Source organism: Ovis aries, chromosome 2 (assembly GCF_016772045.2).
Source record: "Ovis aries strain OAR_USU_Benz2616 breed Rambouillet chromosome 2, ARS-UI_Ramb_v3.0, whole genome shotgun sequence".
Lineage (NCBI taxonomy): Eukaryota > Metazoa > Chordata > Mammalia > Artiodactyla > Bovidae > Ovis > Ovis aries.
Genome location: NC_056055.1, coordinates 96,049,680 through 96,063,659, shown reverse-complemented (window position 1 = coordinate 96,063,659; position 13,980 = coordinate 96,049,680). Strand labels below are relative to the sequence as shown.

General features: G+C 44.3%; 2 protein-coding genes and 1 non-coding gene across 6 annotated transcripts in view; 1 reads left to right on the top strand and 2 right to left on the bottom strand.

Moving 5' to 3' along the window:
* Positions 1–13,980, top strand: part of MOB3B (MOB kinase activator 3B) — a 219,852-nt gene that overhangs the window by 174,528 nt on the left and 31,344 nt on the right. The gene's annotated exons all lie outside the window — the stretch shown is intronic.
* LOC114113024 (small ribosomal subunit protein eS1-like) lies at positions 482–1,366 on the bottom strand. The gene has a single exon (XM_042243505.2). The coding sequence runs from the start codon at positions 1,340–1,342 to the stop codon at positions 548–550; it is 795 nt and encodes a 264-aa protein (XP_042099439.1). The 5' UTR covers positions 1,343–1,366; the 3' UTR covers positions 482–547.
* TRNAS-GGA (transfer RNA serine (anticodon GGA)) lies at positions 2,664–2,735 on the bottom strand. The gene has a single exon. It is a non-coding gene; the product is annotated as a tRNA-Ser (tRNA).

Here is a 13,980-nt window from a genome sequence, read left to right as displayed (position 1 = left end):
GGTACAGAGGAAACTTGGTCATGGAGGGCCCAACTTTACACGAGACTCAGATTTTTCAACAGCACAAAGGGTCGAGGCCCCTTACCCTCACCTTGTTCAAGGGTCAACTGTATTTTCTACAACTGAAGAAGGGCCCCAGGGATTTGAACACCTAACAGTGCCAGGTGCTTGAAATCTGAGTCACAGAAAGGCCTGGGACAACCCAGTGTTCTAGAGAAGAGCCTCTTTGGGGGATGGGGAACAAAGAGTGGTTGTGAGCAAGAAGGAACATCAGTTTTCTTCCCAGAAGTTTATAGTTCTTTAAATTCTGCTTGAAACAGTAGCCTTCTAACCTGTTTTGTTAATTTTAATTACAGGGAGATTAATTGCAATGCTTGTACATATTGATAACAAGTGCTTTTAATGCTTAACTGTCTGAAATTAGGTATTCATTTCCCACAAACCAAAACCTATAAAGTAACAGAAAATGGTATTGAGGGTGTTTCTTTTTTTTTTTTTTTTTACCACAAATAAGATCTTTTATTTGTCACCATTAAGAGTCTGCATTTTAAACCGATTCTTGGACTGGTGGCTCGTATCCATCAGCTCGTTCAACTTTAGCACCTGTCTCATCCCCAGTAGCTTTTCCAGAACTACTACCTTCACCATGTAGCTCCATGAGTTTTCCCAATTCAAATTTGGGCTTCTTCAGCAATTTTACTTTTCTAACGAAGACATCATGGAGTGGATAAATAGATTGGCAAGCCTTTTCTATGTCTTTTCCAATGCTATCTGGAATCAGTTTATTGACCACCTCTTTCAGGTCGTTGGTCTGCACCTCTCGGGTCATGATCTCCATCATCTTCTTGCGGATCTGGCGCACCTGCTGGTGCTGGGCGTAAGAGGTCTTCCGAATCTGATTGTTGCGCTTTTTAGTAAAACCCACACAGAACAGACGAAGCAAGTAACCATCGGTAGTCTTGACGTCTACGTGAGCTTCAATCATGGTCTGCCATTTTTTGACCATGGAGCACATTTTGTCACGGGTAAGATCCATACCATGAAAGTTAGTCAGGCAGTTTTTGCCCTGAACATCCTCAGTAATTAGCTTGAATTTTCTAAATGCTACTTCATCATTCTGCAGATCAGCAAGACTCACTTCAAAAACACGACCTTTGAGGCCATCAGATGCGATTTTGGTTCCTTGAGTTCTCGTGACCAACGTTTTCCCAATATTCCTTATATTGAACATAGCTGGTGCTTTCACATCATACCAATCTTTTTTAGAAAATGGGTCAACCACTTTCTTCTTGGCTCCCTTTTTGCCTCCTTTCGTAAGGCGCTTGTTCTTGCCGACCGCCATGGTGCCGCTCAGAGAGCCAAAAGGGTTGAGGGTGTTTCTAAAGACAGTCATTATATATTTTCAGTCTGGATACTTAGCACAGGTCAGTATCTATTAAGAATACTGCACTGTGGATTGTTAGTACTGAAATGAGCACTTTCAATAATTGACAGTGCTTGAACAACGAACTTCCGATTCTACTGTTACCAGTTATTAATTTACTATTAATTATTAATTTTATTATTTAATATGTTGACATTAAAATCAGTCATATTATATCAAAAGAACACATTTTATTTCATTTGTATGTATCAGTTACACTAGATATGCAAAGCAAATTACCCAGATGTTCTCATTGTATAAAAAAGATAAGTTTTTGAGAATTGACAAATGCAGTCTAAAAAATATAATGAATCTCACTCATTTTTTGGCCTTTGAAGGATTATGAAGGAGTCAGGCATTTGGCTTCCTGTTCTAGTACATTCTTTAGAATCGAATGCAGCTAGAGGCCAGAAGGGCAGCTCTTGTCCAGCCAGTTTCCTTTTGAATATCAGCAGTCTCAGAGTTCCCACACCTCCAGTGGGACTTTCCTAATGTCATGCCTTGGGATTCCACAATGTAGAACACTTAAACCCCACCTCGTGTTTCTTTCTGCCATGTTTCCGCCACTCACAGCCACACTCCTCTGCACCCAGAGCCCACTGTGTTGCTTTTGTCTGCTGTGGGCCAACTACCCCGCACGGGTTATGTTGAGGGGCCCAGCATCCCACAATGGTAGGAGGTTCAGTCTCAGACTGTTTAAAGACGAGGTTCAGACTCTCTGGGTTCAAGCCCTGAACTATTCATTCACCAACTTGCAATCTTGAGCAAGGCTTTTCAAAGCCTCATTCTACTCATTTGAAAAATAGGTATAATATTAATAGAATTGCTGATTCAGATGGTGAGGAATCTGCCTGCAACGTGGGAGACCCCAGTTTGATCCCTGGGTTGAGAAGATGCCCTGGAGGAGGAAATGGCAACCCATTCCAGTATTCCTGCCTGGAAAATTCCATGGATGGAGGAGCCTGGCGGGCTACAGTCCTTGTGGTCGAAAAGAGTTGGACACGACTGAGCGACTACACTTTCACTTTCAAAATTTAAAGAGGTTAGGTGCTTAAGAAACTTGATAGGTGCTTAAGAAATATTGGCTGTTGAATGAGATAATGAATGTACAGTCACAGTAAGTCACTGAGTCGTGTCTGACTCTGCGACCCCATGGACTGTAGCCTACCAGGCTCCTCCCTCCATGGGATTCTCCAGGCAAGAGTACTGGAGTGGGTTGCCATTTCCTTCTCCAGGGGATCTTCCTGATCCAGGGATCGAACCCGGGTCTCCTGCATTCCAGGCAGACGCTTTACCTCTGAGCCACCAGGGAAACCAGGGACTGGCATATAGTAAGCAGAGTTACCCTAATTCTGCCTTTCCCAGCTCACATGGCCTTTTGCCATCCTGGGGATTGCCTTGGTGGCCTTGTAACAGATATAGTTCATTGTATTTGTATCAATGCCTTCCGTGGGTTGTCAGCTCTTTGAGTTGATGTTGTTGATGTTGCCAAGTACATAATAGATGTTTAATGTGGCTTTTTTTTTTCCTCTTTCTTTTTTATTTTTAAAATTATGATAGTACAGTAACACATTTACAGGCGACTTGGAAAATACAGAACAAGGTTACATTTGGTTCCACTAAATATTAAAATTGTTTTTTTAAGTAGATAAATTAAGATTTTTAGTTGGAGTTTTAATATCAAACTCTTGAAAATTAATAAAATGAATATACAGTGAAGTAAAAGGATATAGTAGACCTAAAAAGCACCATGAACCACTTCAACATAATTAAGATTTATACAATTTTCACACAACAATAGGGTACAAATTCTACTCAAGTTCCCATAGGCTGTAAACTAGGACACACTGGAACATATCCAGGTACATAAAACAAGGTGCAAAAATTTCCTAGTCTAGTGGTATTGAAAAGCAGAGACATCACTTTGCCAACAAAGGTCCATAGTGTCAAAGCTATGGTTTTTCCGGTAGTCAGGTCCAGATACGAGAGGTGGACCGTAAAGAGGTCTAAGTGCCAAAGAATTGATGCTTTCGAACTGTGGTCCTGGAGAAGACCCGAGAGACCCTTGGACAGCAAGGAGAGCAAACCAGTCAGTCCTAAAGGAAATCAACCCTGAATATTCATTGAAAGGATTGTTGCCGAAGCTCCAACACTTTGGTCACCTGATGCCAAGGGCCAACACATTAGAAAAGACCCTGATGCTGAGAAAGATTGAGGGGAAGAGAAGAAGGGAGCGACAGAGGATGAGATGGTTGGATAGCATCATTGACTCACTGGACATGAGTTTGAGCAAACTCCGGGAGACAGTGAAGGACGGTGAAGCTGGTATGCCGCTGTTCATAAGGTTGCAAAGATACAGACACAACTTAGTGATTGAACAACAACAAAAACAGAAGTATTGGAATCATACAGAGTCTGTTTGTTTGCTTATCACTGTGGAATTATTAATAGTTAGAAATCAATATCGAAAGATAGTTGAAAATAACCCATTTATTTTCAAGTGACATTTTCCAAGAGAGATCTTTGACTTAGCCACTGAAGATGCTTAATGTGATTTTGAATCGGGAAGAGTCCTTGGAGGATGAGACACCTCAGTTCAAAGGGGTTACACACCATCCTTCCTTCTCTGGTGGCACCCTCATCTCAGAACATGCCTGCAGACCTCCACTTATCCGCTGTTGGACATAAAGCTTCATCCTGCCGAGTTAGTAGTTGAGATCAAAAGCAAAATGAAGTGTAGAGCAGTGGAGAGATGCAAATCCTTAGTATCAGGTCTGCCAGAGAATGATGGAACCCCGACTCCCAGTCAGTTCTCTGATCTAGACCCCAATTATAGGTCCTGGGAGGATGTCAAATGCTCTCGCACTGTGTGTCCTGGTGGGCCAGGTCTATGGTGATGCAGTCTCCTGGGTTTATCACAAGAAATCCCACGTCCTGGGAAAACCCTCCATCCCTGGTGAGGGGGGACAGTAGGCCACTCTGTCAGGCCTCCGAGTGGGAATACAATTGGGGTTCAGAAGCAGGGACGAGGTCACCCTGGCAGCCCAGTGAGGAAGGCCAGCACGTCTGTCTGTGCACAGGGTCTGCCTCACAGCTCCCGTTGGGACCCGCCGGTCAGCAGCAGCCTGGGAACCGGGGACACTTGGGGTTTCATTCAGTCTCCAGCAGGGAGGGGCACTGAGAGACGTGATAAATGATTCTGTTCTCCTGTAAAGGCAACAGCTGAAGATGATTGGAACTCGAGCAAGTTCACAGTCAAGGAAACGAGCCCAAATGATGCTGGTAATTAGCAAATGGGCCAGGCCCTGATTGAATAAGCAGGCTGCTGGCTGGCCTGGCTGCCTGGGAGTCAGCTGACAGAATGGCGCTAATCAGGCGCAGTCATTAGCCAGCACCGGGAGCAACAGTGTTTTGTTAGCTTTTCACTAAAGACAAAAGCAGACTCAGAGAGGGCTGTTAGCCATGCAGAAGCTGGTGAATAAAGAACAGAGGAGGGAGGAGGAGAGAGGTTGGCGAGGCAGCCAGGAAAGACAGGAGGGTTCTTGTTCAAACTGATGACCTGCTCACCCCTGGGTGACCTTGGTCCAGCACTTTCACCATCTCTCTCCAGGGCTCCATTGCCTTATTTCTAACAATGATTATACCGTCACCTACCTTGTAGAGGTGCTGCCGTGAAACCAAGTGTCAGCACAGGGCTGTTCTGTTACTTTATAGCAAAGCTTCCCAGGTGAGGCTAGTGGTAAAGAATCTGCCTGCCAATGCAGGAGACACAAGAGATGCATTGATCCCTGGGTCAGGAAGATCCCCTGGAGGTGGAAATGACAACCCACTCCAGTATTCTTGCCTGGGAAATCCCATGGACAGAAGAGCCTTGAGGGCTACAGTCCATGGGGCTGCGAAGAGTCAGACATGACTGAGAGCCTGAGAACACTTGGGCCATGAGTCTGCGTGCGTGCCAAGTCACTTCAGTTGTGTCTGACTCTGTGCAACCTTATGAACAACAGCCGGCCAGGCTCCTCTGTCCATGGGCCTTAGGAGCTTTTACATTAAGTTGGTGTTTCTCAATAGGAGTCCACACACAGCTGCATCAGAATTTCTTGGAGGTGATATTTTAAAATGTACTTACCCAAGCCTCACCCCCAGATACACCAAATCAGAATTATTGAGGTTAGTGCCCAGAACCAAGCACCCTACGTCTCCATTGCAAACTTTTTAAAAATAGATAGCCATGTATTTATTTGGCTATGCTGGACCTTAGTTGCTGCACATGGGATCTTTAGTTGCAGCATGCAAAGTCTTAGCTGTAGTATGTGGGATCTAGTTCCCTGAGCAAGGATCAAACCCGGGTCTCCTGTACTGGGAGCTCAAGGGTCTTAGCCACTGAGACCCCAAGGACGTTCCTCCCTCTCAAATACAATGTGCATATGAATCAACGGGGCATCTCACCACAGTGCAGATTCCGATTCTGTGCCCCTGATAGATGCTCGGTTCATTTTGCCGTCAGGTGATCTCAGCGCTTCTCTGAGGGGGGCAAGACTCTAGATGACAATTACCCTCAAATTAGGAAATCCTCTTGTTAGCACATCATCTCTTCTTCTCCTCAAGGACAGGAGTGGCTAGCTCAGTGAGGTGGGAAAGTCAAGCCAAGAAGAAAAATCTAAGGATCAGTTTTGGCCAAGAATATTCCTCAGGATGTCAATCCCAAGAACTAATCAGTGAAAAACGGATTTTCTTTTCTTGATCAAATGAGTTTACAAAATGCTGTATCACCCTCACCCTTTGAAAACTCAAGATTTACAGAGCAAAGTCCTTGAGAAGTCATCCAGTGGAGAAACCGGTTCGGTTTTCTGTAGCACCATCCCCACTCCCAATTTAATTGCATTTGGCTGCTGAAATCTTTTTTTTCCTAGTGTTTATTTATTTGGCTGCATCAGGTCTTAGTTGGAGCACTGAGGGTCTTCACTGTGTGTCACACGGGATCTTTCGTTGTGGCGCACAGAACTCTCTAGTCGTGGTGTGCTCCGGGGCGCTAGTGCTCAGGAGTTGTGGCACATGGGTTCAGTTGCTCCACGGCTTGTGCAGTCTTAGTTCCCAGACCAGGGATTGAACCCATGTCCCTTGCATTGCAAGGCAGATTCTTAACCACTGGACCACCAGGGAAGTCCTAGAAATTTTTTGTTATTACTCATTAACATCTCATGGAGATCGTGACCTAAGGAACAAACTGGGGGCAACACTGTTCCTTTGGGATGTGTTTCTCGATTTTGAGTGTTCCCTCCTTGCCTCCACCCTGGCCCCAAGCCCACCCCCACCACTGCTGATGGGGTGAGGAAGAAAGAAGACAGAGAGGGAGATGGGAAGTAAATAAAAGTCCTCATACAGGAGGGCCTCAGGGGAAAAAAGTAACTCAGCTTCATCCACTCTCACTCCTCAACCCTCCCACGTCACTGTGTGACACCCCATCATTCAGTTGTCACTATGTGCATGGCACACACGCATTTTCAAGGAATAAATAATAGCTCCATTTTTTGAGTTCCAGATGTTTCGTTACACTCTTTACATGTGTTATTTCATCTGCTTCCTATACTTGTTATCTTTAGTTCAAACAGGCGTGGTGGGCAATTTCTCGACATCCAACCCATGTCCCTCTCCATCCCTCATTACTCTCCTTACTACCATCTTGTCACCCCCAAGCTTCCCCAACTTTCCCAGTTTGTAGGCAGTGACTCTTGGCTAACGATTGAGGTTCATGCACCAAGTGATTTTAGGCTTCAGCCACCAAAACTGCTGCTTGAAAAATGGGTGCTTTAGGACCAGATGGAAGAACAGCAGTTTGCAGACCAAAGACTTGGAAAGCCTTGTCTCATACAGATCCAGCACGGCTCATCTCAGGCCAGACACGCGATGACCTTGTGTTCCCCTAAGAGGTGGCCAGGGCATGCCCATGCACGCCAGGGGGACACTTGGTGAGTGCAGTAGCCAAGGTCGGCCTGAAATGGCAAGGTCAGGTCAGGACTGTGAAAAGAAGCAGAGCCTCTCACATGCACCAGAGCCACTACCTCAAATAGCTAGCAAGGAAGAGCCATTGTGAGGCTTCTGAAAGGACCTTTTGTTTGGCAGCATCTTCTGTGCAAAGGCCTGAGGGTTGCTTCTTGTCAGGCGAGTTCTCTCACTTCCAGCCAAATGGTCCCAGCATGGACACAGGCATTGGAGAAGAAAGAGCCTCAGCCGGCGAGTCTAGCCGTTTGGCCTTGACAAGCATGCTTCCACTATGATGTTGCGGTATTCGTTGTCTGATGCTGAGCGAGGCATTTAACGTCTCTGGGGCTGTCGTCCGTATGTGAACGAGATCACACCAAGAGTCCTACCCGCCCGCCCCACCAGCTTGACTTACGGAGAGTATCATCTTTGACACAGTGTGTCCCCAGCCTTATTGTCTCTGGTCCAAAGTGACCTTTCCTTTTTGCTTAATGAAGTCTTCATGGATTAAGACTTCCCTGGTGGCTCAGATGGTAAAGTGTCTGCCTGCAATGCCGGAGACCCGGACCCAATCCTCAGATCGGGAAGATCCCCTGGAGAAGGAAATGGCAACCCACTCCAGGACTCTTGCCTGGAAAATTCCATGGACGGAGGAGCCTGGTAGGCTACAGTCCATGGGGTCGCAAAGAGTCAGACATGACTGTGTGACTTCACTTTCTTTCTTTCATGAATTAAAGCCCAGCATGCCAGCAGAGCAGGTATACCTGGCATGGAGAGTAGCTAGAGTTTTGCATTTGTGGGACTTTATCAGTTTAGATGGAATGTGTGTGTCTGTGTGTCCAGCATGGCATCAGCTGGGGGTAGTTGTTCAGGGCAACCCAAATGCCCACAGCTGAGTGGAAGAGCCTGCCAGAGACCATTTTAGGAGCTTTGGCAGACATGTTCTAAAGTGTCAATTTGAAAAATAGCACAGGAATGTGGGATTATTTTCAATGAACTGCATTGTGCTGAGTTAGTGGGCTCAATGGGGCAAAATCTGCCACATGTTTTTGTCAGTCCCATTTATTCATCCTTTGCTGATGTCCAGTAAGCTTTTGCTTCTGGTTTGTGGGATGGAAAATGGTTGGTTTGGGGTTTTTTGTTTTGTTTTTGTCTTTTAACTGAGTCGGAGTGAAATATGGTTTACTTTATTTCAGGGCCTATAATATAATCAATTAGAGTTGAACACAATGCCCATGGAAAATCTCAGCACATAATATTAAGTAATAAAATCAAAATTCAAAACTGTACTGGAAAATCACTCTAATCATATGTATATCTACTAGGGTGTCAAGTAGAGTCATCTAATCATAGATGAGAAAGGAAATATGGCAAATACATGCCTATTGAACTTTTCAAGTTTTCTATCACAAACATGTATCACTTTTATAATAAGCAGAAAAATCAAACATTATGCTTTAGAAAGCCTGACCAACAAAGACCAAAGCTGAACATAACAAGTAGGCTGTGTACCCAAAGGCCAAGGGCTCTGAGTGAGCTCTCTCTGCCTCTGATCATGCCCTCTGCACCCCCTTCTCAGACATGTGGTGATGGAGACATTCAGAGAGGCAAGGTGGTCTGCAGGTGACAGTGATGCTGAGAGGAGTGGCCAGTGGTGGTGCGTGCCCTTTCTGGACGCACTTGGAGGGGGGTGTGCACAGTCACGTGGACTAAACAATTTCCCAAGACATGGGGTGGTCCCTCCTGGAGTGGGGAATTCAGCCATCTTTGTGAACACTGAGGTGATGTCTTTATAGTGCGTGCATGCTTAGTCACTCAGTCATGTCCGACTCTTTGTGACCCCATGGACTATAGCCCACCAGGCTCCTCTGTCCATGGGATTCTCCAGGCAAGAATACTTGAGTTGTTTGCCATGCCCTCCTCCAGGGGATCTTCTCAACCCAGGAATCATACCCAGGCTCCTGTGTTGGCAGGCAGGTTCTTTACCACTAGTGCCACCTGGGAAGCCCCATGTTTACAGTAGGCATACACTTGTCACGTTAAACCCCCTTTTCTAAGTGAGAAGATCTAAAGCACATGATGAAATCTACAGATCACCCACATGTAACGTGTTCAGCCCTGCAGGGACAGGCTTTATCTGGGCACCTCACTGCAGAGGGTACCATGCATGACTGATGGTTTTGATTGGAATTTCTCCCATCCAAATTCCTCTGCTTAACTAGATCTAAGAGATTTTTGTTTCTAAGTTCAAGTTTCAAAAGAGATTTGTTGCAAAGAGATTAATCCATACTTGTGGAGTGGTCTATATATAGATTAGTAAATGTAAGCATAAGTGTATGTATTTACAATAACTACAAATAAATTTTAGCTGAAACTATGTTGTGGATCTAGAGTTAATTCCAATCCTTTCTTACTAAGGCATTAGCAAAACTCAAGACCGGAAGTGACTATCCTCATCTCAATCAGCTTCTTGTTTTGTCTTTTGTGCACATTTTTCTTCTCAGAGGGGACCCTTCTCTTTTCCTGTCTCTCAGTTCAGTTCAGTTCAGTTCAGTCACTCAGTCGTGTTTGACTCTTTGTGACCCCCATGGACTGCAGCATGCCAAACATCCCTGTCCATCACCAACTCCCGTAATTCACTCAAACTCATGTCCATTGAGTTGGTGATGCCATCCAACCATCTCATCCTCTGTCGTCCCCTTCTCCTCCTGCCTTCAATCTTTCCCAGCATCAGGGTCTTTTCCAGTGAGTCAGTTCTTCGCATCAGGTGGCCAAAGTATTAGAGTTTCAGGTTGAACATCAGTCCTTCCAATGAACAGTCAGGACTGATTTCCTTTAGGATGGACTGGTTGGATCTCCTTGCAGTCCTAGGGACTCTCAAGAGTCTTCTCCAACACCACAGTTCAAAAGCAATTCTTCACCACTTAGCTTTCTTTATAGTCCAACTCTCACATCCATACATGACTACTGGAAAAGCCATAGCCTTGACTAGACAGATGTTTGTCGGTAATGTCTCTGCTTTTTAATATACTGTCTAGGTTGGTCATAACTTTCCTTCCAAGGAGTAAGCGTCTTTTAATTTCATGGCTGCAGTCACCATCTGCAGTGATTTAGGAGCCCAAGAAAATAAAGTCTGCCACTGTTTCCACTGTTTCTCCATCTATTTGCCATAAATTACTCTCCATCTATGTTGCCATCTATTTGAAGTAATGGGACCAGATGCCATGATCTTAGTTTTCTGAATGTTGAACTTTAAGCCAACTTTTTCACTCTCCTCTTCTCACTTTCATCAAGAGGCTCTTTAGTTCCTCTTCACTTTCTGCCATAAGGGGTGGTGTCATCTGCACATCTGAGGTTATTGATATTTCTCCCGGCAATCTTGATTCCAGCTTGTGCTTCATCCAGCCCTGCCTTTCTCATGATGTATTCTGCATATAAATTAAATAAGCAGGGTGACAATATACAGCCTTGATGTACTCCTTTTCCTATTTGGAACCAGACTGTTGTTCCATGTTCAGTTCTACCTGTTGCTTCCTGACCTGCATACAGATTTCTCAAGAGGCCAGTCGGGTGGTCTGGTATTCCCATCACTTTCAGAATTTTCCACAGTTCATTGTGATCCACATAGTCAAAGGCTTGTCCGACTGCACCCCCTTCTCAGACATGCGGTGGCATAGTCAATAAAGCAGAAATAGATGTTTTTCTGAAACTATCTTGCTTTTTCGATGATCCAGGACCCATGTTTCATCCTTGATCACACCATCTGTATCTCTGGATTGATCATTCCTTTGTAAGTGGGTTGATATTCTAATCATTCAACAACTAACTACCTGCTTTAAATTTTTAAAGTACAGAATCTTGAAGCATCAGCATATATTAAGAACTCATATTATTTCTGTTCTATTTGCTACTACATACTTCTGTTTAATTCATATGTCAGATCATCTTCTAGTTTGGCAGGTACACCCAATACAGGCAGCTGAAGAATACCAAGACCTCCCAGCCACACTCTGCCTTCTTTCTTTACCTTTGCTGAGTGGGAATGGTTTATAGATGGCTTCTGATTTTAACTGGAAGACAGTCATTTCTGATGCACATGCATGCTCAGTTGTCTGACTCTTTGTGACCCCATGAACTATAGCCTGCCAGGTTCAACTGTGCATGGGATTTCCCAGGCAAGAATACTCAAGTGGGTTGCCATTTCCTTCTCCAGGGAATCTTCCTGACCCAGGGATTAAACCCACATCTCCTGCATTGGTGGAACCTTTACTACTGCACCACCTGGAAAGCCCATCATTTCTAGACCATGCAGTAGGTATTTATTACCTTCTGACCATGTACTAGAAATTGGAGTCACTGCTTTTTAAGGAATTCACTGGAAGTCTTCCTCCTGCCTTGCCATTATTTTGACATCCTCCAAATTATTTCTCCCAGAATCTACTAGTTCTAAGAGATGTCAGAGGTATTATGTGAAAAGGGGGGTTCCATGGTCCAATAACTATGGGAAACTGAATTAATAAAACTATTCTGGTTTCATTAATACCCTAATATGGATCCTAATTCCCCAAGCAAGATATAGAACATATAGATACATGTGACCAGGGAATTCTTTCTCTCCAGAGTACTTTGTGGATCTAAGGCTTTGAAATACCCTTTGGGAAATTCTAACTATACAGTATTACAAAGCCAGTCCTCTTCTGGCTGCTGAAGGTCTGTTAATAAGCATTTATTGAAAACCTACTATATGTCAGAGACTGTGCTGAGTGCCAGAAAGACAGTCAAAGACACGTCTCCATTCTTTAAGGAGCTCATGGTTTTAAAGAATCATATCTTTCAACCCACATTAATTAGAATTGCGCTGTCCAATACACTAGCCATTGGCCACTTGTGGCTATATACATTTAAATTAATTAAATAAAAATTAAAATTAGTTTCTTAATCTCACTAGCCACATTTCAAGTGCCCAGAAGCCACATATATGTCTAGTGGGTATTGTGTTGGATAGTGAGCATCTCCATCATCATGGAACGTTCTTTTGGACACTACTAACTAAGAGAGTCTAGCCTCAAGCATTACTTCCTACAATATTAATACCCTGTCTAATCGCCAGTGGATGCCAGATGTGTTCAAAACTGTCCCCATGCTGCCTCAATGAGGCATTGCCGTTTAGCTCTTTGAACATATACTATGGTCTGCTTCTCTTTGCTGGACACTTCTCCCCCAGCTTGCAGACGAAGAATGGATAGAACTCAAAACCATCTGCTCACTGTTTCTCTCTAGGTCTCATGTCAGAATCTCCATCTCAAAGAGCTGCTTATTTCCTCAGGAAGGCTCATAAATTACAAATTGGTTACAAATAGTAATTATACTTTACTGTGTCTGCATTTTTGGGAATCGCTGCAGAATGTCAGTCACAGCAGAAATTAATTCATCTTCATGAGCATTTGTATGAAAGTGTGTGAATAGTCACTGTGGCTTGATGCCCATATATTCAATATAAGTCTGCCAAATTTTTGTCTGCTATGTGTGGTCTAGACTAGTTCAAATTTCCCAGCAGACAAGAGTAGATTCTTTGTCAAATGAATTAGCTTGGGATTTGAATGCAAGAAGGTTTTACTTATTGAACTATAACAATATATCTTCTCTCACCACTCACCTGTCTGACCACAATAAGAGCATGAGGATAAGGTTATAGATAGTTCTTATCCTGGGGACTTGTGTGGTCCCTGTGTGGTCCTCGGGACATCTCCCACCTTGAATTAATTTATTTTTTGCCCTCACCCTGTGGCTTGTGGGATCTTAGTTCCCCTACCAGGGATGGAAACTGGACCCCCTTCAGTATAAGCTCAGAATCCTAACCACTGGATTGCCAGGGAAGTCCCTACCATGAGGTAATTTTGTAGATAAAGGTCAGCTATCCAGGCCATCAACAAGGCCAGTTAAGACAGAATGTCATACTGGAACAGGGTAGTAATCACTATGAATTTCATGAGATTCCTATGATGTTGTGAGTCTGAGTGTAACTGGACAGTAATTTAGAATAAATGCATACTGGTAGGTCTGGATGAAGAGAGATGCAGATGGCTCCCAAAGGGAACTTCCTAGAATTCCTTGAATGAGCCATGCCCACTCAGCTCCAGGCCATAAGTACATGGAAGTCCCTCGGCTCCACATCTGTGTCCTGCTCATCCTGCAAGTCTGCCTCAGAGAAGAGGTCTCTTCACTCTTCATCATGTTAGTCCCCGCCAGCTGTTCCCAGAGCCCCCTGACCCCAAAGAGGGTAACCATACGAAAGCCACAGCATCTCCAAGGACTAGCGTCAGAAGTGACCAGCCACCCTCCCACCACTTTCATTCGTCAGCAGCGAGTCACCAAGTCCGGCCAACTCTGAAGTGGAAGAGAACTAAGCTTTCTCTCTCTCTCGAAAAGAGGAGGAGCTAAGAATTTTTAGACATTTTTTTAGACCACGACAGAGACCAACATTTTTTTAACTGGTGATGTTTGTCTGTGGCCCCTGTATTTGCTTCCCTTTCTTCTCTTACTTGCCACACCCTAAGCTCAGCTCTGCCGTCTCCCCA

Bases quoted from the DNA above. Each gene is read 5' to 3' on its own strand.
- LOC114113024 (XM_042243505.2), bottom strand. From the start codon at position 1,342: ATGGCGGTCGGCAAGAACAAGCGCCTTACGAAAGGAGGCAAAAAGGGA.